Source organism: Pan paniscus, chromosome 7, assembly GCF_029289425.2.
Source record: "Pan paniscus chromosome 7, NHGRI_mPanPan1-v2.0_pri, whole genome shotgun sequence".
NCBI classification, from domain to species: Eukaryota; Metazoa; Chordata; class Mammalia; order Primates; family Hominidae; genus Pan; species Pan paniscus.
The window spans coordinates 161341751-161364471 of NC_073256.2; the positions used below are offsets into that span (position 1 = coordinate 161341751).

The 22721-nt window shown below is 68.7% G+C and overlaps 1 protein-coding gene across 1 annotated transcript; it reads right to left on the minus strand.

Annotated features, from left to right (window-relative positions):
* Positions 1 to 564: 564 nt before the first annotated feature.
* On the minus strand, positions 565 to 21225 carry EPPK1 (epiplakin 1). The gene has a single exon (XM_055116054.2). It carries the CDS (start codon positions 20779 to 20781, stop codon positions 754 to 756), a length of 20028 nt encoding a protein of 6675 aa, XP_054972029.2. The 5' UTR covers positions 20782 to 21225; the 3' UTR covers positions 565 to 753.
* Positions 21226 to 22721: the final 1496 nt, after the last annotated feature.

Sequence of the window (22721 nt, forward strand, 5' to 3'; positions counted from 1 at the left end):
CCTTGTTTAATCTACTATCTGTATATTAAGGGTATAAAGATTAGTGATTGAACCTTCAAAAACCTGAACTCAAAAACAAGAGTTTCCTTCATATTTTACTTGTTCAGAATTTTTCCTAGTAAATTACTACCAAAGGTACTTCTCCACAACAGACTCGCTCAGTCAACGCTAGTGAGGTCACACCTCTAAGGTGGAGCAGCAGTCAATGGAGAGAATAAAGCCCATGCTTTTGGCCAGCACAGCAGCCAGGGAAAGGCCGGGGAGGAGGACCGAAATAGAGCCAGGGCACTAAATAGTAGACATTGGCTGATGGAAGACGAGTTTGACGATGAATGTGAATAGCACATCGTTAGGGAAATAACCGCATGTAATAAAAATTACACTGCAACAAGAGTACCCGATGCATTATGGACTGAGAGTCTAAAGAGTGACATTCTGTAAAATGGAAGCAGTGAATCCAAAACGGACAGAAAAATGTTCTGAAAACGAAAAAGGAGTGAAAAGTAAAACCATATGACACATAGAGGACCCAGAAAACACACCAAAAAACTTATGAAACACCTCGATGGACAAAGAAAAACTTTCTGTCACATGACAACTTAAAAGGTTTTCCACAGATAACGAATGGGTAAAACAACAAAATCAAAGAATGACAAAAAAAAAAAAAAAAAAAAAAAAAAAAACAACAACCCAGACACACAAGTATGCCTCAACTTCTCCAGAGTTGCAGAAAACTGCACGGAGGAAGCCCAGTCACTGTAGAGAAAGAGAAAGAAATAGGAGCCCCGTCTCAGGGTCGAGGGTGGCCCTCTGCAGAAGCTGCAGGTACGTGAGGTTCTCGTGCGTGTTGGGGTCGAAGAAGCCCTTGGTGTCGTCGCTGGGGTCCGCCAGGACGCGGTTCATCTCCTCGTCGAAGTAGCCGCGCCGGTAGGCCACGTCCACGGGCACGCGGTGGCTGTGCACGGGGTCGATGACGCCGCCCGTGGCGATCTGGGCCTCCAGCAGGCGGATGCCGTGCTCCCGGACGATGAGGTCCTTCTGCATGGCCTGGAAGAGGGAGATCTGCTGCCCGGTGTAGGGGTCGGTGTAGCCGGTGACGGCGCGCTCGGCCGACAGCAGCTTCTCCTGGATCTCGCCGCCCACCACGCCCGCGGCCACGGCCTCCTCCACCGACAGCCTCAGGTTGCGCACGGGGTCGATGACGAAGCCGGTGGCCGCCTGCGCCTCCAGCAGCACCAGGGCCGTGCCGGGCCGCAGCACGCCCTTCCACATGGCCTGGTAGATGCTCATCTTCTCCTGGCGGCCGGGCTGGTCCTTGGCGGGCACCAGGACGCCCGCGATGCAGCTGGTGCCCTCCAGGTAGCGCTTGACCGAGTCCATCTCCGTCACCTCCTGCAGCGTCTTAGTGCCCTGGGCCAGGTCCCGCAGGGTCTCGGGGCCCAGGATCCCGGACGTGTGCAGCTCGGAGGCGGACACCTGGCGCCTCAGGCCGCGGAAGGACACCTTGCTGAGCCGCTCCTCGGTCTCCTCGATGACCCGGGCGAGGACGGCGACGAGGTCGGGCAGGCCCAGGGCGCCGGCCGCGTGCTGGGCCAGGAGCTCGTCTCGGCGGGCCTCGCTCAGGTACGAGGAGAAGAGAACGTCCCACACGGAGACCGGCCGCCCCTGGAACTGCCCGCGCTGCACCTCCATGGTGGCATCACGCAGGGTCTGCTCCTGGCGGCGGGCGGCGGCGGCGGCCTCCTGGGTCTCGCCCTCCCCCTGGCCCTCTCGCTGGGAGCGCCCCGAGTCGCCGTCCCCTCGCCCGGCTGGCCCTGGCTCCCGCGGGCCGTGCCAGGCGTCCTGGAGCTGCGGCCGGGCCCCGGGGGCCTCCTCGGCCTCCTCGATGATGGCGGTCAGCCGGCGGGTCAGTGCGGGCAAGTCCAGGGTCCCCGAGCCAAACTCGGCCAGCAGCTCCTCCCGGGCGGCCCCGCTCACGTAGCCGGACGCCAGCACGTCCCACACGGGCACCGCGCGCCCCCGGAGGCGGCCCACCTTGACCTCCATGGTGGCCGCACGCAGGGCCTCCCGGGGGTCTGGGCGCGGGCTCCCGGCCTCGGCCTGGGCCTGGGCCTGGGCCTGGGCCAGCAGCGAGGTGAGGGTGGCGCCCAGCTCCTCCACGGTCAGCGTGCCCGCCCGGTATCTGCTCAGCAGGTCCTGGCGCCGGTCCTCGGACACCTCGCGGTAGAAGAGCAGCTCCCAGACGGAGACGCTCTGGCCCTGGAGGGCGCCCGAGCCTGGCGTCACGCGGGCGTCGCGCAGGGCACAGCGCAGCTCCTCGCTCAGCTGGTGCACGGCGGAGCCCCGGCCTGCCAGCTGCAGCATGTAGAGCCCGGTGTCCGGGTCGGGCACGCAGCGGCGCAGCAGCTGCACGTACGTGAGGTTCTCGTGCGTGTTGGGGTCGAAGAAGCCCTTGGTGTCGTCGCTGGGGTCCGCCAGGACGCGGTTCATCTCCTCGTCGAAGTAGCCGCGCCGGTAGGCCACGTCCACGGGCACGCGGTGGCTGTGCACGGGGTCGATGACGCCGCCCGTGGCGATCTGGGCCTCCAGCAGGCGGATGCCGTGCTCCCGGACGATGAGGTCCTTCTGCATGGCCTGGAAGAGGGAGATCTGCTGCCCGGTGTAGGGGTCGGTGTAGCCGGTGACGGCGCGCTCGGCCGACAGCAGCTTCTCCTGGATCTCGCCGCCCACCACGCCCGCGGCCACGGCCTCCTCCACCGACAGCCTCAGGTTGCGCACGGGGTCGATGACGAAGCCGGTGGCCGCCTGCGCCTCCAGCAGCACCAGGGCCGTGCCGGGCCGCAGCACGCCCTTCCACATGGCCTGGTAGATGCTCATCTTCTCCTGGCGGCCGGGCTGGTCCTTGGCGGGCACCAGGACGCCCGCGATGCAGCTGGTGCCCTCCAGGTAGCGCTTGACCGAGTCCATCTCCGTCACCTCCTGCAGCGTCTTAGTGCCCTGGGCCAGGTCCCGCAGGGTCTCGGGGCCCAGGATCCCGGACGTGTGCAGCTCGGAGGCGGACACCTGGCGCCTCAGGCCGCGGAAGGACACCTTGCTGAGCCGCTCCTCGGTCTCCTCGATGACCCGGGCGAGGACGGCGACGAGGTCGGGCAGGCCCAGGGCGCCGGCCGCGTGCTGGGCCAGGAGCTCGTCTCGGCGGGCCTCGCTCAGGTACGAGGAGAAGAGAACGTCCCACACGGAGACCGGCCGCCCCTGGAACTGCCCGCGCTGCACCTCCATGGTGGCATCACGCAGGGTCTGCTCCTGGCGGCGGGCGGCGGCGGCGGCGGCGGCAGCGGCCTCCTGGGTCTCGCCCTCCCCCTGGCCCTCTCGCTGGGAGCGCCCCGAGTCGCCGTCCCCTCGCCCGGCTGGCCCTGGCTCCCGCGGGCCGTGCCAGGCGTCCTGGAGCTGCGGCCGGGCCCCGGGGGCCTCCTCGGCCTCCTCGATGATGGCGGTCAGCCGGCGGGTCAGTGCGGGCAAGTCCAGGGTCCCCGAGCCAAACTCGGCCAGCAGCTCCTCCCGGGCGGCCCCGCTCACGTAGCCGGACGCCAGCACGTCCCACACGGGCACCGCGCGCCCCCGGAGGCGGCCCACCTTGACCTCCATGGTGGCCGCACGCAGGGCCTCCCGGGGGTCTGGGCGCGGGCTCCCGGCCTCAGCCTGGGCCTGGGCCTGGGCCTGGGCCAGCAGCGAGGTGAGGGTGGCGCCCAGCTCCTCCACGGTCAGCGTGCCCGCCCGGTATCTGCTCAGCAGGTCCTGGCGCCGGTCCTCGGACACCTCGCGGTAGAAGAGCAGCTCCCAGACGGAGACGCTCTGGCCCTGGAGGGCGCCCGAGCCTGGCGTCACGCGGGCGTCGCGCAGGGCACAGCGCAGCTCCTCGCTCAGCTGGTGCACGGCGGAGCCCCGGCCTGCCAGCTGCAGCATGTAGAGCCCGGTGTCCGGGTCGGGCACGCAGCGGCGCAGCAGCTGCACGTACGTGAGGTTCTCGTGCGTGTTGGGGTCGAAGAAGCCCTTGGTGTCGTCGCTGGGGTCCGCCAGGACGCGGTTCATCTCCTCGTCGAAGTAGCCGCGCCGGTAGGCCACGTCCACGGGCACGCGGTGGCTGTGCACGGGGTCGATGACGCCGCCCGTGGCGATCTGGGCCTCCAGCAGGCGGATGCCGTGCTCCCGGACGATGAGGTCCTTCTGCATGGCCTGGAAGAGGGAGATCTGCTGCCCGGTGTAGGGGTCGGTGTAGCCGGTGACGGCGCGCTCGGCCGACAGCAGCTTCTCCTGGATCTCGCCGCCCACCACGCCCGCGGCCACGGCCTCCTCCACCGACAGCCTCAGGTTGCGCACGGGGTCGATGACGAAGCCGGTGGCCGCCTGCGCCTCCAGCAGCACCAGGGCCGTGCCGGGCCGCAGCACGCCCTTCCACATGGCCTGGTAGATGCTCATCTTCTCCTGGCGGCCGGGCTGGTCCTTGGCGGGCACCAGGACGCCCGCGATGCAGCTGGTGCCCTCCAGGTAGCGCTTGACCGAGTCCATCTCCGTCACCTCCTGCAGCGTCTTAGTGCCCTGGGCCAGGTCCCGCAGGGTCTCGGGGCCCAGGATCCCGGACGTGTGCAGCTCGGAGGCGGACACCTGGCGCCTCAGGCCGCGGAAGGACACCTTGCTGAGCCGCTCCTCGGTCTCCTCGATGACCCGGGCGAGGACGGCGACGAGGTCGGGCAGGCCCAGGGCGCCGGCCGCGTGCTGGGCCAGGAGCTCGTCTCGGCGGGCCTCGCTCAGGTACGAGGAGAAGAGAACGTCCCACACGGAGACCGGCCGCCCCTGGAACTGCCCGCGCTGCACCTCCATGGTGGCATCACGCAGGGTCTGCTCCTGGCGGCGGGCGGCGGCGGCGGCGGCGGCAGCGGCCTCCTGGGTCTCGCCCTCCCCCTGGCCCTCTCGCTGGGAGCGCCCCGAGTCGCCGTCCCCTCGCCCGGCTGGCCCTGGCTCCCGCGGGCCGTGCCAGGCGTCCTGGAGCTGCGGCCGGGCCCCGGGGGCCTCCTCGGCCTCCTCGATGATGGCGGTCAGCCGGCGGGTCAGTGCGGGCAAGTCCAGGGTCCCCGAGCCAAACTCGGCCAGCAGCTCCTCCCGGGCGGCCCCGCTCACGTAGCCGGACGCCAGCACGTCCCACACGGGCACCGCGCGCCCCCGGAGGCGGCCCACCTTGACCTCCATGGTGGCCGCACGCAGGGCCTCCCGGGGGTCTGGGCGCGGGCTCCCGGCCTGGGCCTGGGCCTGGGCCTGGGCCAGCAGCGAGGTGAGGGTGGCGCCCAGCTCCTCCACGGTCAGCGTGCCCGCCCGGTATCTGCTCAGCAGGTCCTGGCGCCGGTCCTCGGACACCTCGCGGTAGAAGAGCAGCTCCCAGACGGAGACGCTCTGGCCCTGGAGGGCGCCCGAGCCTGGCGTCACGCGGGCGTCGCGCAGGGCACAGCGCAGCTCCTCGCTCAGCTGGTGCACGGCGGAGCCCCGGCCTGCCAGCTGCAGCATGTAGAGCCCGGTGTCCGGGTCGGGCACGCAGCGGCGCAGCAGCTGCACGTACGTGAGGTTCTCGTGCGTGTTGGGGTCGAAGAAGCCCTTGGTGTCGTCGCTGGGGTCCGCCAGGACGCGGTTCATCTCCTCGTCGAAGTAGCCGCGCCGGTAGGCCACGTCCACGGGCACGCGGTGGCTGTGCACGGGGTCGATGACGCCGCCCGTGGCGATCTGGGCCTCCAGCAGGCGGATGCCGTGCTCCCGGACGATGAGGTCCTTCTGCATGGCCTGGAAGAGGGAGATCTGCTGCCCGGTGTAGGGGTCGGTGTAGCCGGTGACGGCGCGCTCGGCCGACAGCAGCTTCTCCTGGATCTCGCCGCCCACCACGCCCGCGGCCACGGCCTCCTCCACCGACAGCCTCAGGTTGCGCACGGGGTCGATGACGAAGCCGGTGGCCGCCTGCGCCTCCAGCAGCACCAGGGCCGTGCCGGGCCGCAGCACGCCCTTCCACATGGCCTGGTAGATGCTCATCTTCTCCTGGCGGCCGGGCTGGTCCTTGGCGGGCACCAGGACGCCCGCGATGCAGCTGGTGCCCTCCAGGTAGCGCTTGACCGAGTCCATCTCCGTCACCTCCTGCAGCGTCTTAGTGCCCTGGGCCAGGTCCCGCAGGGTCTCAGGGCCCAGGATCCCGGACGTGTGCAGCTCGGAGGCGGACACCTGGCGCCTCAGGCCGCGGAAGGACACCTTGCTGAGCCGCTCCTCGGTCTCCTCGATGACCCGGGCGAGGACGGCGACGAGGTCGGGCAGGCCCAGGGCGCCGGCCGCGTGCTGGGCCAGGAGCTCGTCTCGGCGGGCCTCGCTCAGGTACGAGGAGAAGAGAACGTCCCACACGGAGTCCGGCCGCCCCTGGAACTGCCCGCGCTGCACCTCCATGGTGGCATCACGCAGGGTCTGCTCCTGGCGGCGGGCGGCGGCGGCGGCGGCGGCAGCGGCCTCCTGGGTCTCGCCCTCCCCCTGGCCCTCTCGCTGGGAGCGCCCCGAGTCGCCGTCCCCTCGCCCGGCTGGCCCTGGCTCCCGCGGGCCGTGCCAGGCGTCCTGGAGCTGCGGCCGGGCCCCGGGGGCCTCCTCGGCCTCCTCGATGATGGCGGTCAGCCGGCGGGTCAGTGCGGGCAAGTCCAGGGTCCCCGAGCCAAACTCGGCCAGCAGCTCCTCCCGGGCGGCCCCGCTCACGTAGCCGGACGCCAGCACGTCCCACACGGGCACCGCGCGCCCCCGGAGGCGGCCCACCTTGACCTCCATGGTGGCCGCACGCAGGGCCTCCCGGGGGTCTGGGCGCGGGCTCCCGGCCTCGGCCTGGGCCTGGGCCTGGGCCTGGGCCAGCAGCGAGGTGAGGGTGGCGCCCAGCTCCTCCACGGTCAGCGTGCCCGCCCGGTATCTGCTCAGCAGGTCCTGGCGCCGGTCCTCGGACACCTCGCGGTAGAAGAGCAGCTCCCAGACGGAGACGCTCTGGCCCTGGAGGGCGCCCGAGCCTGGCGTCACGCGGGCGTCGCGCAGGGCACAGCGCAGCTCCTCGCTCAGCTGGTGCACGGCGGAGCCCCGGCCCGCCAGCTGCAGCATGTAGAGCCCGGTGTCCGGGTCGGGCACGCAGCGGCGCAGCAGCTGCACGTACGTGAGGTTCTCGTGCGTGTTGGGGTCGAAGAAGCCCTTGGTGTCGTCGCTGGGGTCCGCCAGGACGCGGTTCATCTCCTCGTCGAAGTAGCCGCGCCGGTAGGCCACGTCCACGGGCACGCGGTGGCTGTGCACGGGGTCGATGACGCCGCCCGTGGCGATCTGGGCCTCCAGCAGGCGGATGCCGTGCTCCCGGACGATGAGGTCCTTCTGCATGGCCTGGAAGAGGGAGATCTGCTGCCCGGTGTAGGGGTCGGTGTAGCCGGTGACGGCGCGCTCGGCCGACAGCAGCTTCTCCTGGATCTCGCCGCCCACCACGCCCGCGGCCACGGCCTCCTCCACCGACAGCCTCAGGTTGCGCACGGGGTCGATGACGAAGCCGGTGGCCGCCTGCGCCTCCAGCAGCACCAGGGCCGTGCCGGGCCGCAGCACGCCCTTCCACATGGCCTGGTAGATGCTCATCTTCTCCTGGCGGCCGGGCTGGTCCTTGGCGGGCACCAGGACGCCCGCGATGCAGCTGGTGCCCTCCAGGTAGCGCTTGACCGAGTCCATCTCCGTCACCTCCTGCAGCGTCTTAGTGCCCTGGGCCAGGTCCCGCAGGGTCTCGGGGCCCAGGATCCCGGACGTGTGCAGCTCGGAGGCGGACACCTGGCGCCTCAGGCCGCGGAAGGACACCTTGCTGAGCCGCTCCTCGGTCTCCTCGATGACCCGGGCGAGGACGGCGACGAGGTCGGGCAGGCCCAGGGCGCCGGCCGCGTGCTGGGCCAGGAGCTCGTCTCGGCGGGCCTCGCTCAGGTACGAGGAGAAGAGAACGTCCCACACGGAGACCGGCCGCCCCTGGAACTGCCCGCGCTGCACCTCCATGGTGGCATCACGCAGGGTCTGCTCCTGGCGGCGGGCGGCGGCGGCGGCGGCAGCGGCCTCCTGGGTCTCGCCCTCCCCCTGGCCCTCTCGCTGGGAGCGCCCCGAGTCGCCGTCCCCTCGCCCGGCTGGCCCTGGCTCCCGCGGGCCGTGCCAGGCGTCCTGGAGCTGCGGCCGGGCCCCGGGGGCCTCCTCGGCCTCCTCGATGATGGCGGTCAGCCGGCGGGTCAGTGCGGGCAAGTCCAGGGTCCCCGAGCCAAACTCGGCCAGCAGCTCCTCCCGGGCGGCCCCGCTCACGTAGCCGGACGCCAGCACGTCCCACACGGGCACCGCGCGCCCCCGGAGGCGGCCCACCTTGACCTCCATGGTGGCCGCACGCAGGGCCTCCCGGGGGTCTGGGCGCGGGCTCCCGGCCTGGGCCTGGGCCTGGGCCTGGGCCAGCAGCGAGGTGAGGGTGGCGCCCAGCTCCTCCACGGTCAGCGTGCCCGCCCGGTATCTGCTCAGCAGGTCCTGGCGCCGGTCCTCGGACACCTCGCGGTAGAAGAGCAGCTCCCAGACGGAGACGCTCTGGCCCTGGAGGGCGCCCGAGCCTGGCGTCACGCGGGCGTCGCGCAGGGCACAGCGCAGCTCCTCGCTCAGCTGGTGCACGGCGGAGCCCCGGCCTGCCAGCTGCAGCATGTAGAGCCCGGTGTCCGGGTCGGGCACGCAGCGGCGCAGCAGCTGCACGTACGTGAGGTTCTCGTGCGTGTTGGGGTCGAAGAAGCCCTTGGTGTCGTCGCTGGGGTCCGCCAGGACGCGGTTCATCTCCTCGTCGAAGTAGCCGCGCCGGTAGGCCACGTCCACGGGCACGCGGTGGCTGTGCACGGGGTCGATGACGCCGCCCGTGGCGATCTGGGCCTCCAGCAGGCGGATGCCGTGCTCCCGGACGATGAGGTCCTTCTGCATGGCCTGGAAGAGGGAGATCTGCTGCCCGGTGTAGGGGTCGGTGTAGCCGGTGACGGCGCGCTCGGCCGACAGCAGCTTCTCCTGGATCTCGCCGCCCACCACGCCCGCGGCCACGGCCTCCTCCACCGACAGCCTCAGGTTGCGCACGGGGTCGATGACGAAGCCGGTGGCCGCCTGCGCCTCCAGCAGCACCAGGGCCGTGCCGGGCCGCAGCACGCCCTTCCACATGGCCTGGTAGATGCTCATCTTCTCCTGGCGGCCGGGCTGGTCCTTGGCGGGCACCAGGACGCCCGCGATGCAGCTGGTGCCCTCCAGGTAGCGCTTGACCGAGTCCATCTCCGTCACCTCCTGCAGCGTCTTAGTGCCCTGGGCCAGGTCCCGCAGGGTCTCGGGGCCCAGGATCCCGGACGTGTGCAGCTCGGAGGCGGACACCTGGCGCCTCAGGCCGCGGAAGGACACCTTGCTGAGCCGCTCCTCGGTCTCCTCGATGACCCGGGCGAGGACGGCGACGAGGTCGGGCAGGCCCAGGGCGCCGGCCGCGTGCTGGGCCAGGAGCTCGTCTCGGCGGGCCTCGCTCAGGTACGAGGAGAAGAGAACGTCCCACACGGAGACCGGCCGCCCCTGGAACTGCCCGCGCTGCACCTCCATGGTGGCATCACGCAGGGTCTGCTCCTGGCGGCGGGCGGCGGCGGCGGCGGCGGCAGCGGCCTCCTGGGTCTCGCCCTCCCCCTGGCCCTCTCGCTGGGAGCGCCCCGAGTCGCCGTCCCCTCGCCCGGCTGGCCCTGGCTCCCGCGGGCCGTGCCAGGCGTCCTGGAGCTGCGGCCGGGCCCCGGGGGCCTCCTCGGCCTCCTCGATGATGGCGGTCAGCCGGCGGGTCAGTGCGGGCAAGTCCAGGGTCCCCGAGCCAAACTCGGCCAGCAGCTCCTCCCGGGCGGCCCCGCTCACGTAGCCGGACGCCAGCACGTCCCACACGGGCACCGCGCGCCCCCGGAGGCGGCCCACCTTGACCTCCATGGTGGCCGCACGCAGGGCCTCCCGGGGGTCTGGGCGCGGGCTCCCGGCCTCGGCCTGGGCCTGGGCCTGGGCCTGGGCCAGCAGCGAGGTGAGGGTGGCGCCCAGCTCCTCCACGGTCAGCGTGCCCGCCCGGTATCTGCTCAGCAGGTCCTGGCGCCGGTCCTCGGACACCTCGCGGTAGAAGAGCAGCTCCCAGACGGAGACGCTCTGGCCCTGGAGGGCGCCCGAGCCTGGCGTCACGCGGGCGTCGCGCAGGGCACAGCGCAGCTCCTCGCTCAGCTGGTGCACGGCGGAGCCCCGGCCTGCCAGCTGCAGCATGTAGAGCCCGGTGTCCGGGTCGGGCACGCAGCGGCGCAGCAGCTGCACGTACGTGAGGTTCTCGTGCGTGTTGGGGTCGAAGAAGCCCTTGGTGTCGTCGCTGGGGTCCGCCAGGACGCGGTTCATCTCCTCGTCGAAGTAGCCGCGCCGGTAGGCCACGTCCACGGGCACGCGGTGGCTGTGCACGGGGTCGATGACGCCGCCCGTGGCGATCTGGGCCTCCAGCAGGCGGATGCCGTGCTCCCGGACGATGAGGTCCTTCTGCATGGCCTGGAAGAGGGAGATCTGCTGCCCGGTGTAGGGGTCGGTGTAGCCGGTGACGGCGCGCTCGGCCGACAGCAGCTTCTCCTGGATCTCGCCGCCCACCACGCCCGCGGCCACGGCCTCCTCCACCGACAGCCTCAGGTTGCGCACGGGGTCGATGACGAAGCCGGTGGCCGCCTGCGCCTCCAGCAGCACCAGGGCCGTGCCGGGCCGCAGCACGCCCTTCCACATGGCCTGGTAGATGCTCATCTTCTCCTGGCGGCCGGGCTGGTCCTTGGCGGGCACCAGGACGCCCGCGATGCAGCTGGTGCCCTCCAGGTAGCGCTTGACCGAGTCCATCTCCGTCACCTCCTGCAGCGTCTTAGTGCCCTGGGCCAGGTCCCGCAGGGTCTCGGGGCCCAGGATCCCGGACGTGTGCAGCTCGGAGGCGGACACCTGGCGCCTCAGGCCGCGGAAGGACACCTTGCTGAGCCGCTCCTCGGTCTCCTCGATGACCCGGGCGAGGACGGCGACGAGGTCGGGCAGGCCCAGGGCGCCGGCCGCGTGCTGGGCCAGGAGCTCGTCTCGGCGGGCCTCGCTCAGGTACGAGGAGAAGAGAACGTCCCACACGGAGACCGGCCGCCCCTGGAACTGCCCGCGCTGCACCTCCATGGTGGCATCACGCAGGGTCTGCTCCTGGCGGCGGGCGGCGGCGGCGGCGGCGGCAGCGGCCTCCTGGGTCTCGCCCTCCCCCTGGCCCTCTCGCTGGGAGCGCCCCGAGTCGCCGTCCCCTCGCCCGGCTGGCCCTGGCTCCCGCGGGCCGTGCCAGGCGTCCTGGAGCTGCGGCCGGGCCCCGGGGGCCTCCTCGGCCTCCTCGATGATGGCGGTCAGCCGGCGGGTCAGTGCGGGCAAGTCCAGGGTCCCCGAGCCAAACTCGGCCAGCAGCTCCTCCCGGGCGGCCCCGCTCACGTAGCCGGACGCCAGCACGTCCCACACGGGCACCGCGCGCCCCCGGAGGCGGCCCACCTTGACCTCCATGGTGGCCGCACGCAGGGCCTCCCGGGGGTCTGGGCGCGGGCTCCCGGCCTCAGCCTGGGCCTGGGCCTGGGCCTGGGCCAGCAGCGAGGTGAGGGTGGCGCCCAGCTCCTCCACGGTCAGCGTGCCCGCCCGGTATCTGCTCAGCAGGTCCTGGCGCCGGTCCTCGGACACCTCGCGGTAGAAGAGCAGCTCCCAGACGGAGACGCTCTGGCCCTGGAGGGCGCCCGAGCCTGGCGTCACGCGGGCGTCGCGCAGGGCACAGCGCAGCTCCTCGCTCAGCTGGTGCACGGCGGAGCCCCGGCCTGCCAGCTGCAGCATGTAGAGCCCGGTGTCCGGGTCGGGCACGCAGCGGCGCAGCAGCTGCACGTACGTGAGGTTCTCGTGCGTGTTGGGGTCGAAGAAGCCCTTGGTGTCGTCGCTGGGGTCCGCCAGGACGCGGTTCATCTCCTCGTCGAAGTAGCCGCGCCGGTAGGCCACGTCCACGGGCACGCGGTGGCTGTGCACGGGGTCGATGACGCCGCCCGTGGCGATCTGGGCCTCCAGCAGGCGGATGCCGTGCTCCCGGACGATGAGGTCCTTCTGCATGGCCTGGAAGAGGGAGATCTGCTGCCCGGTGTAGGGGTCGGTGTAGCCGGTGACGGCGCGCTCGGCCGACAGCAGCTTCTCCTGGATCTCGCCGCCCACCACGCCCGCGGCCACGGCCTCCTCCACCGACAGCCTCAGGTTGCGCACGGGGTCGATGACGAAGCCGGTGGCCGCCTGCGCCTCCAGCAGCACCAGGGCCGTGCCGGGCCGCAGCACGCCCTTCCACATGGCCTGGTAGATGCTCATCTTCTCCTGGCGGCCGGGCTGGTCCTTGGCGGGCACCAGGACGCCCGCGATGCAGCTGGTGCCCTCCAGGTAGCGCTTGACCGAGTCCATCTCCGTCACCTCCTGCAGCGTCTTAGTGCCCTGGGCCAGGTCCCGCAGGGTCTCGGGGCCCAGGATCCCGGACGTGTGCAGCTCGGAGGCGGACACCTGGCGCCTCAGGCCGCGGAAGGACACCTTGCTGAGCCGCTCCTCGGTCTCCTCGATGACCCGGGCGAGGACGGCGACGAGGTCGGGCAGGCCCAGGGCGCCGGCCGCGTGCTGGGCCAGGAGCTCGTCTCGGCGGGCCTCGCTCAGGTACGAGGAGAAGAGAACGTCCCACACGGAGACCGGCCGCCCCTGGAACTGCCCGCGCTGCACCTCCATGGTGGCATCACGCAGGGTCTGCTCCTGGCGGCGGGCGGCGGCGGCGGCGGCGGCAGCGGCCTCCTGGGTCTCGCCCTCCCCCTGGCCCTCTCGCTGGGAGCGCCCCGAGTCGCCGTCCCCTCGCCCGGCTGGCCCTGGCTCCCGCGGGCCGTGCCAGGCGTCCTGGAGCTGCGGCCGGGCCCCGGGGGCCTCCTCGGCCTCCTCGATGATGGCGGTCAGCCGGCGGGTCAGTGCGGGCAAGTCCAGGGTCCCCGAGCCAAACTCGGCCAGCAGCTCCTCCCGGGCGGCCCCGCTCACGTAGCCGGACGCCAGCACGTCCCACACGGGCACCGCGCGCCCCCGGAGGCGGCCCACCTTGACCTCCATGGTGGCCGCACGCAGGGCCTCCCGGGGGTCTGGGCGCGGGCTCCCGGCCTCGGCCTGGGCCTGGGCCTGGGCCTGGGCCAGCAGCGAGGTGAGGGTGGCGCCCAGCTCCTCCACGGTCAGCGTGCCCGCCCGGTATCTGCTCAGCAGGTCCTGGCGCCGGTCCTCGGACACCTCGCGGTAGAAGAGCAGCTCCCAGACGGAGACGCTCTGGCCCTGGAGGGCGCCCGAGCCTGGCGTCACGCGGGCGTCGCGCAGGGCACAGCGCAGCTCCTCGCTCAGCTGGTGCACGGCGGAGCCCCGGCCCGCCAGCTGCAGCATGTAGAGCCCGGTGTCCGGGTCGGGCACGCAGCGGCGCAGCAGCTGCACGTACGTGAGGTTCTCGTGCGTGTTGGGGTCGAAGAAGCCCTTGGTGTCGTCGCTGGGGTCCGCCAGGACGCGGTTCATCTCCTCGTCGAAGTAGCCGCGCCGGTAGGCCACGTCCACGGGCACGCGGTGGCTGTGCACGGGGTCGATGACGCCGCCCGTGGCGATCTGGGCCTCCAGCAGGCGGATGCCGTGCTCCCGGACGATGAGGTCCTTCTGCATGGCCTGGAAGAGGGAGATCTGCTGCCCGGTGTAGGGGTCGGTGTAGCCGGTGACGGCGCGCTCGGCCGACAGCAGCTTCTCCTGGATCTCGCCGCCCACCACGCCCGCGGCCACGGCCTCCTCCACCGACAGCCTCAGGTTGCGCACGGGGTCGATGACGAAGCCGGTGGCCGCCTGCGCCTCCAGCAGCACCAGGGCCGTGCCGGGCCGCAGCACGCCCTTCCACATGGCCTGGTAGATGCTCATCTTCTCCTGGCGGCCGGGCTGGTCCTTGGCGGGCACCAGGACGCCCGCGATGCAGCTGGTGCCCTCCAGGTAGCGCTTGACACGGTCGTCCTCCATGAGCTCTTTCGTCGTGCTCCGTCCCGTTTCCAGGTCCTGGAGCATTTCCTCCGTGATTATGGCTGAGCTGAGGAGTTCAGAAGCTGTGATCTGTCGTCTAATTCCTTGGAACCACAGGTGTTTGTTGCTGTTTTCCTGCTTCTCAATCAACTCTAAGATGAGCTGCGCTACCGTCTGCAGTGCCCGTCTCGTGTCTGTTCTATACATCCTCACCAGCTGGAGCTTCTTCTGCTCTGTGACGTATTCGGAATTCAGTAGTGCCCACAGTGTTGGTTTCTGGCCTCTGAACCTTCCCACTGTGATTTCCACTTGCTCTGCCTCCAGGGCCCTTCTCGTCTCGTCATCGATGTGCTCGGAGTCCCGCGCATCCTTGTTCACTGGGAACAGCACCCAGCCCGTGTCCTCTTGTGGGCGGCACCTCTCCTGCAGCTCTCGGTACGAGACCTTCTCTTGCGTGTTCGGGTCCACAAACCGTTTCCTCATGTGCTTCTGGTCGGAAATGAGCGCATAGATGTCCTTGTGCAGACAGCCCCGTCTGTAGGCTGTTTCCAGTGGGAGCCGGTGGTGGTGCTGTGGGTCGATGACACCCCCCGTGGCCACCTGCACCTCCAGCAGCCTCAGTGCCTCCGCCTTCTCTACGAGCTGCTTCTGCATGGCCTGGAACAGCGGGATCGTGTCTCCCGTGGCCGGATCCCTGTAGCCCGTGGCAGCCCTTTCAGCCTTCAGGAGCCTCTCCCGCAGCTCCTCGTTCACCAGGCCCACATCCACAGCCTCATCCACAGAGAGCTTCTGGCGGGTGCAGGGGTCCAGGAGGAACCCAGTGGCGGCCTGCGCCTCCAGCAGCCAAGTCGCAAATGCTGCAGGGATGAGCTCCTTCCTGCTGGCCTCATGGAGGCTCATGACCTCCCTGGTGGAGGGCACCGTGACCCCCGCAATGCAGCCTCTGCCTTCCAGGTAGGGCTTCACACACTCCAGCGTGCTGAGTGCCTGTCCCCCAGTCCTCCCCGCACGAAGTGTGTGCAGGGTCTTCTGATCGATGACCCTGGAGTTGAACAGGTCTGCAGCTGTCACCTCCCCTCTGATGGCCGCCACTTTGATGCCTTGGTTTTGCATCTCTGTTTCTTCAATGGTTGTGGTGATGATTTCCAGCAATTTCTCCAGGCCCCCACTCTGGGCTCCATACTCCTGGATGAGCTCCCGCTTCCTGTCCTCTGTGAAGTACGGAGAGGACAGCAGGTCCCAGAAAGAGACCACCTGGTCAGCAAACCTCCCCACGCGCATTTTTGCAGTTCTGGATTGCAACACGTGTCTCGTGGCCTCATTGATGTACACGTAGGTTTCTCCTTTCTTTATGATTTGTAGCAGGTACAGGCCCGTCTCGGGGTCCTCCACACAGCGCTCCAGAAGCTGCAGGTACGTGAGGTTCTCGTGCGTGTTGGGGTCGAAGAAGCCCTTGGTGTCATCGCTGGGGTCCGCCAGGACGCGGTTCATCTCCTCGTCGAAGTAGCCGCGCCGGTAGGCCACGTCCACGGGCACGCGGTGGCTGTGCACGGGGTCGATGATGCCGCCCGTGGCGATCTGGGCCTCCAGCAGGCGGATGCCGTGCTCCCGGACGATGAGGTCCTTCTGCATGGCCTGGAAGAGGGAGATCTGCTGCCCGGTGTAGGGGTCGGTGTAGCCGGTGACGGCGCGCTCGGCCGACAGCAGCTTCACGTAGGTTTCTTTCCCGAACATTCCTGCTTTGAACGCCTCCTCCACGGTCAGCTTCCGGTTCTCCACGGGGTCGATGATGAAGCCGGTAGCTGCCTGTGCCTCCAGCAGCACCAGGGCTGTGCCAGGCCGCAGGATGTGCCTCCTCAGGGCCTCTGGGATGCTCATCCTCTCCTGGGTGCCCTGGATAAGGACCCCGGCAATGAAGTTGCCTCCCTCCAGGGACCGCCTCACGCTGTCCATCTCCGCCACCTCCTTCACAGTCGTTGTCCCCTGGCTCAGCTCGTCCAGCGTCTTCCTGCTGATCAGCTGCGCCCTGAACAGGTCCCTGGCTGACACCTGCTTCCGGAGCCCTCTGAAGGTGGCCTGCAGGGGCTGCCTCTCTGCAGCCTCGACCAGGGCGGTGACTGCGCTGACCACCTGCCGCAGGGCCGCAGCCCTCCCAGACCGACAGAGTGCCACCAGCTCCCGCCGCTTGTCAGCACCAACGTATTCGGAGAGCAGCAGGTCCCAGAGTGACACGCTACACCCCTTAAACCTCCCTGTGCTGACGGGCACCTTCATGGCCCTCAGAGCCACTGCGGTGTGGTCGTCCACCTCAAGCACTGTGTCTGAGGGCAGTGGCAACAGCAACAATCCGGTCTCGGAGTCACACACGCAGCGCTCCCTGAGCTGCTGGTAGGTCACCTGGTCCTGCACACTGGGGTCAAAGAAGAACTTGTTGTCCTTGTCAACTGCAGTCAGCACCTGGCTCGTCTGTGTGTCCAGAAGGCCGAGTCTGCAGGCTGCCGCCTGGGGCAGGTGCACCCCGTGGACAGGGTCCACCACACCCCCTGTGGCCAGCTGCACCTGCAGGAGGGGCAAGCCCTCGTTCTGTGGCACGAGCCCCTTCTCCATGGCCTGCCACAGAGAGAGGGAGGCCCCGGAGTAGGGATCTGGGTACCCGGCCGCCGCCCTCTCGGCCTGCCCGAGCTGCTCACTCAGCTCCCTGCCCACCAGGCCGACCTTAACCGCGTCCGCCACTGACAGTCTCTGGTTGTTCAGGGGGTCAACGAGGAAGCCAGATGCCACCTGGGCTTCCAGCAGCCTCTGGCCCAGGCCTGTGGGCAGGAGGCCATCCCTCACGGCCTGGGCGATGCTGGCCTTGGCCCCAGAGGGCTGTAGCAGCACACCGGCCACGCAGCCTGTGCCCCACAGGCAGGCCTTCACCGCCGGCTGCTCGGCGACCTGGGCGGGCGACTGCGTGCCCTGAGCCAGGGCCTCAAGGGTCTCCTGGGTGATGATGCCAGCATCCAGCAGCCAGACAGCGGGTACCTCACCCCGTGGGCCGGGCACCATGACGCGGGCCTGGGCCAGGAGCTTGGTCTCCTGTACCCACCTCTGCACAGAGGCTAGCAGCTGTGGCACAGTGGTCCTCCCCTCCTGCATGTCCTCCAGCAGGCCCCTCCGTTGCTCCTCGGTGAAGTGGCAGGAGCTGAGCAGGTCCCAGAGGGATGTGCCATCCTCGGCCCCTGGCACGGCCTGCAGGCTCCTCTGGACCTGCTCCTCGGTGGGGAGGGCAGGAGCACTTTCTGGCAGGGGCAGGAGGTGAAGGCCAGAAGTCTCATCCCTGGGGCACTCCTCCAGGAGCTGGGCATAGCTCGTGCGCCCCTGGCCGTCCGGTGTGGGGAAGGTCTCGGAGGAGCTGAACAAGGCTGTCTCCATCTCCTGGTCAACATAGCCACGCTGAATGGCCACTGGCATGGGGAGGTGGTGGTGGCTGGTGGGGTCAATGATCCCTCCTGTGGCCACTTGAGCCTCCAGGAGGCGGGCAGCTTGCTCCCAAGGGATGAGACCTTTCTTCATGGCCTGGAACACAGACACCTGCTTCCCAGAAAAGGGGTCTCTGAAGCCAGCAATGGCACCCTCAGCCCGCTTCAGCCTGCCATACAGCTCCGGCCCCACCACACCCCTGCGCACCGCCTCATCCACCGAGAGGCTCTCTGGGCTGTGAGGGTCCATGATGGTTCCGGTGGCCGCCTGGGCCTCCAGCAGGGCCAGGGCCACCCTGGGCCCCAGCAGCTTCTGCCTCATGGCCTGGTAGAGGCTGAGCCGCTGGCCAGAGGGCAGCAGCCGCACGCCGCCCACAGCTCCCAGGCCGCACAGGTACCTGCGGACGCTGTCCATGAGTAGAAGGGCCTCCGGGCTGATTGTCCCGGCCAGCACTTGGTCCAACAGCTGCTGGTCAATGATACCGGACTCCAGGAGCTGGTGGACGGTGACCCGGCTCCGCAGTGCGGGCAGCGTGATGTCCGCCTGTCTCTGCGTCTCCGCCTCCAGCAGCTTTGCCACCTGCCCCAGCGTGACCTCGCGCCGCCGGTAGCGACGCAGCAGCTGCCTCCTGCGGCCCTCGCTGAAGTACTCAGAGTTGATCAGCTCCCATGCGGAGACCCTCTGCCCCTGAAACCGTCCATACTTCACGGAGAGCAGCAGGTTCTGGAAGGCCTGCTGGGTGGCACTGTCCACCAGCGGGGACTGCGTGCTGCTGAGTGGCAGGAGGTACAGGCCCGTCTCGGGGTCACGCACACAGCGCTCCAGAAGCTGCAGGTACGTGAGGTTCTCATGCGTGTTGGGGTCGAAGAAGCCCTTGGTGTCGTCAGAAGGGTCCAACAGGATCAAGTTCAGCATCTGATCGAAGTAGCCGCGCCGGTAGGCCACGTCCACGGGCACGCGGTGGCTGTGCACGGGGTCGATGACGCCGCCTGTGGCGATCTGGGCCTCCAGCAGGCGGATGCCGTGCTCCCGGACGATGAGGCCCTTCTGCATGGCCTGGAAGAGGGAGATCTGCTGCCCGGTGTAGGGGTCAGTGTAGCCGGTGACGGCGCGCTCAGCCGACAGCAGCTTCGCGAACACATCAGGCCCAATGACAGCAGCCCTCAGTGCCTCCTCCACGGAGTGCCCCTTGTTTGCTTTTGGGTCGATGATGAAGCCGGTGGCAGCTTGTGCCTCCAGAAGGATGAGGGCAGTGCCGGGCCGGAGGAGCCCCTTGCATCGGGCCTCATAGATGCTCAGGCGTTCCTGGGAGCCGGGGAGCAGCAGGCCAGCAATGCAGCCCGTACCCTGCAGGTACCTCTGCACCGAGGCCAGGCTGCCCACATCCTTGGCTGTGGCCTGTCCGTGCTCCAGCCGCTCGTACAGGTCCTGGTCGATGATCTCGGCTTTCAGCAGCTCTCCTGGTGTCACGGTGTCCCTCAGCCCAGAAAAGGTGACCCTGGCAGTGGCTGCAGCCTGCTCGAGGGTGGCGCTCAGCTCAGCGGCCAGCTTCTCCACGGAGAGGGTCCCTTCCTGGTACTGCTGGGCCAGCATCGCCCTCTGCTCTGAGGAGATGGCCTCAGAGAAGAGCAGCTCCCAGAGGGACACGGGCCGGCCCCGGAACTTCCCCACGGAGACGGTGGCTGTGGCTGTGCTCAGGGCCTGCCGAGTGCTGTACTTGATGAATGGGGGTCCCTGGGGCTCCCCTCCCCGGGGTCCCCCTGAGAGTGGCAGGAAGGCGAGCCCGGTCTCTGGGTCGGTGACACAGAGGGCCAGCAGCTGTTCATAGCGCAGGCTGCCGTGCGTGCCGTCTGAGAAGGTGCCAGCCTGCGAGAGCTGCCGCTGAGTGTCTTCATCCAGGCAGCCGCAGTGCAGGGCGGCCTCCAGGGGCAGCCGGAGCCTGCGTGCTGGACAGACCAGCCCGCCTGTGGCCAGCTGGGCATCCAGGAGCCGCAGTGCCAGTGGTCTGTCCACTAGCCCCTTCTTCATGGCCTGGAAAAGGGGGATTTGGGAGCCACTGAAGGGGTCGTGGTGCCCTGTCACGGCCTGCTCGGCCACCAGGAGCTGCTCGTGGAGCTCTGGGTTGACCAGGCCCGCCCTGACTGCCTCGTCTACCCACAGCCGCTGGCCTGTGATGGGGTCCACCAGGGTGTGGGTGGCAGCCTGGGCCTCTAGGAGTGGCAGTGCGGTGCCCATTGGGAGCAGGTGCTCGGTGGCAGCCTGGAAAAAGCTCTTCTTGTGGCCTTCGGGCAGCAGGACAACCCCGGCCACGCTGCCGGTACCCTCCAGGTAGCGCCGCACCTCGGCACGTGCACTCACGTCCGCTGCGGCCAGCCTGCCCTCCCGCAGACCCTGCACAGCCTGCTCGTCCAGGATGCCCACCTCCAGCAGCTCGGCTGCACTCACCGCCCCGCCCATGGAGCGGAAGGTGATCTTGAGGGGCAGCAAGGCTAGCCCCGAGCCGGGGGTCCGCACACACCTTTCCAGCAGCTGGTGGTACGTCAGCCGCTCCAGCGTGTTGGGGTCGAGGAAGCGCAGGTCGCCTGTGCCAGGCTCAAGCTCTGACAGCTTGTGCCATGTCTCCCGGTCCAGGAGGCCCTGGTGGCAGGCTGGCTCAGGGGCCACGAGCACTCCCTGGGCGGGGTCCACCAGGCCCCCAGTGGCCAGTTGGACCTCCAGCCAGCTCTGCCCCAGGGCCCTGTCCACAACCTCCTTCCCGATGGCCTGAAAGAGGGCCAGCTTCTCACCCCCGTAGGGGTCAGGATAGCCCGTAGTGGCACGCTCAGCGGCCAGCAGCTTCTCCTTCAGCTCCAGCCCCACCAGACCCTGCTGCAGGGCCTTGGACACAGGGAGCAGCTGGCCCTGGGCGGGGTCCACCAGGCCCCCAGTGGCTGCCTGGGCCTCTAGCAGAGCCAGCCCGAGCCCAGCAGGCAGGAGGCCCTGCTCCATGGCGGTGTAGACACTCTGGGCCTGGCCCGAGGCCTCCACATACACCCCAGCTATGCTCCTGGCCTGGGGCCTGGGGGGCGTGCCGGCTCCCAGCGTGGCTGCCATGGCTCTGGGGACACTGGCCTGCTCTGTGCTGTTGGTGCCTGGGACGGGAAGAGGAGGCAAGGTGTGGCCGCTCATCACACACGGCTGGTTATGCAGAGCCTGCTGAGGTCCACCTCTGTCCTGCAGGGGACAGAAAGGCTCAATCAGGGACCCCGCATGGCCTGGTGGGCACGAGGGAAGATGCGGTCATGGGGCAATCCCATGCTGTCCCGGGCTGGGCTCCACCCACAGACGTGCAGCTAGAGTGTCCCCGAGGAGCTGAGTCTGCCCGGGAGCACTCTGCCGCGGGGGTGCCAAGGGAAGTGCCAGCTCAGAGGGACCATGTGGGCGCAGGCGCCCAGGCGGCGCCGGGAGGCCTCTCGGGACTCCAGGGCTGTCCCTCTCACAGGCTGTCCTTCCACCTCCACCCCAGGCCAACGCCCTCCCGCCAGCCCAGGGTCCTGTGTCCTCGAGTCCTTCCTGGCACCCTGGTCCCATCCTTAGCCCTGCCCGAGGGGCCCAGCCCTGCTCCAAGAGGGCTGTGGCTCCACCCACAGGGCCCGCCCCTCAGCCTGGGCACCGGCATCTCCCCACCTTTGGGTGCCTCTCTTTTGTTCTCCAAAGGCTCTGCCCCATGCCCTGCCCCACCCCAGCTCCAGTGATCTCTTGAAACCTCCCACCCCACCTGGACCTGTCACTCCAGAGAAGCCTCTGCCACCTCCTGCCGGCTCCTGAGGTCCCGCCCTCCCTCCACAGCCATCCACCAGGCTCCAGCAAGACCCCAGCCCTCTGAAGCCCTGGTCTCCTGCCTCAGCCTGGCCCTGCATCCTCCTCTGCCTGTCCTGGATCTCACATCTGCGAGCACCACGGCCTCTGGGCTATCGCCCCTCTGAGCCCACACCCTGCCCCGGGGGCCGCAGGCTCAGCAGACGTGTGGCAGTCCTGCCAGGAGCCGGGTGCAGGCCAGGCAAGGCTGTCTCTCCCCCATGGGCCCTGGTCCTCCGGCTGCAGCCCCGGCATGCCCTGCGCCAACCCCTTCCACACACAGCTGCACGACTGGCCCTGAGCAGAGCAGCAGGTGCCTCACCTCCATCCCCACCACTCCTGCACGTCAACCGCCTCCACCCAGGCCTGTCCCCTTCTGCACCAGGTTGAATTATGTCCCTAAAAACGTATGTCTAAGTCCTAATCTACAGTCCCTGTGAATGTGACCTTATTTGGAAATAGGATCTTTGCAGATATCACCCAGTTAAGGTGAGGTCATACCGGGCTAGGATTGGCTGTTATCCAACATAACTAGTGTCCTTATAAGAAGACACACAGGGAGAGGGCGGCCGTGTGACGACAGAGGCAGAGATTGGATCTATAAGCCAAGGAATTCCCAGGACGCCTGGGGCCCCAGAAGCTGGAAAAGGCAGGCAGGATCCTCCCCTCGAGCTCCGGAGGAAGTGCGGCCCTGCCCACTCCTCGCCTTCCGGCTTCTGGCCTCTAGAGCTGTGAGAGCAATTTCCTGCTCTTTAGGCCTCTGGTCAGTGTTCTGCACCCCTGTGCCCACCCACCCAGGAGCAGGGTCTGCTCCCCGTTTTCTCAGCACTATGGGCCCCAGTCCCTCTCTTGATTCTCCCCCTCATTCCAGCTGGAACCTCCCTCTGCTCAGCAGCCTGTCCATGACAACCTTTCCCTACCTCTACACAGGGTCTCAGGAGAAGGGTCGGATCCCACGTTTGACCCCCACCCCCACTCCACCGCTCTTGAGGCAGCCACCACCCCCGGCTGCCAAACTCGACAAATGCATTTTGGAGCTGGCCCCCACCCACCTCCACCACATGGGCTATGGGGGCTCCCCTCTCTGGTGACAGGGTTCCGCTCCATCTTCGTTCACCCATTAACTCTGAGACCTCCTCCCACCTACCCTCAGCTCCCCAAGTCTGCAGCAGGAGCCCAGCCTGTCCTGGGTCCCAAAACCATGTGCCCAGCTGCCTTCTGGAGGTCTCACAGGCACCCCATGCTGCTCGTGCTCTGGAACATGCAGAGCC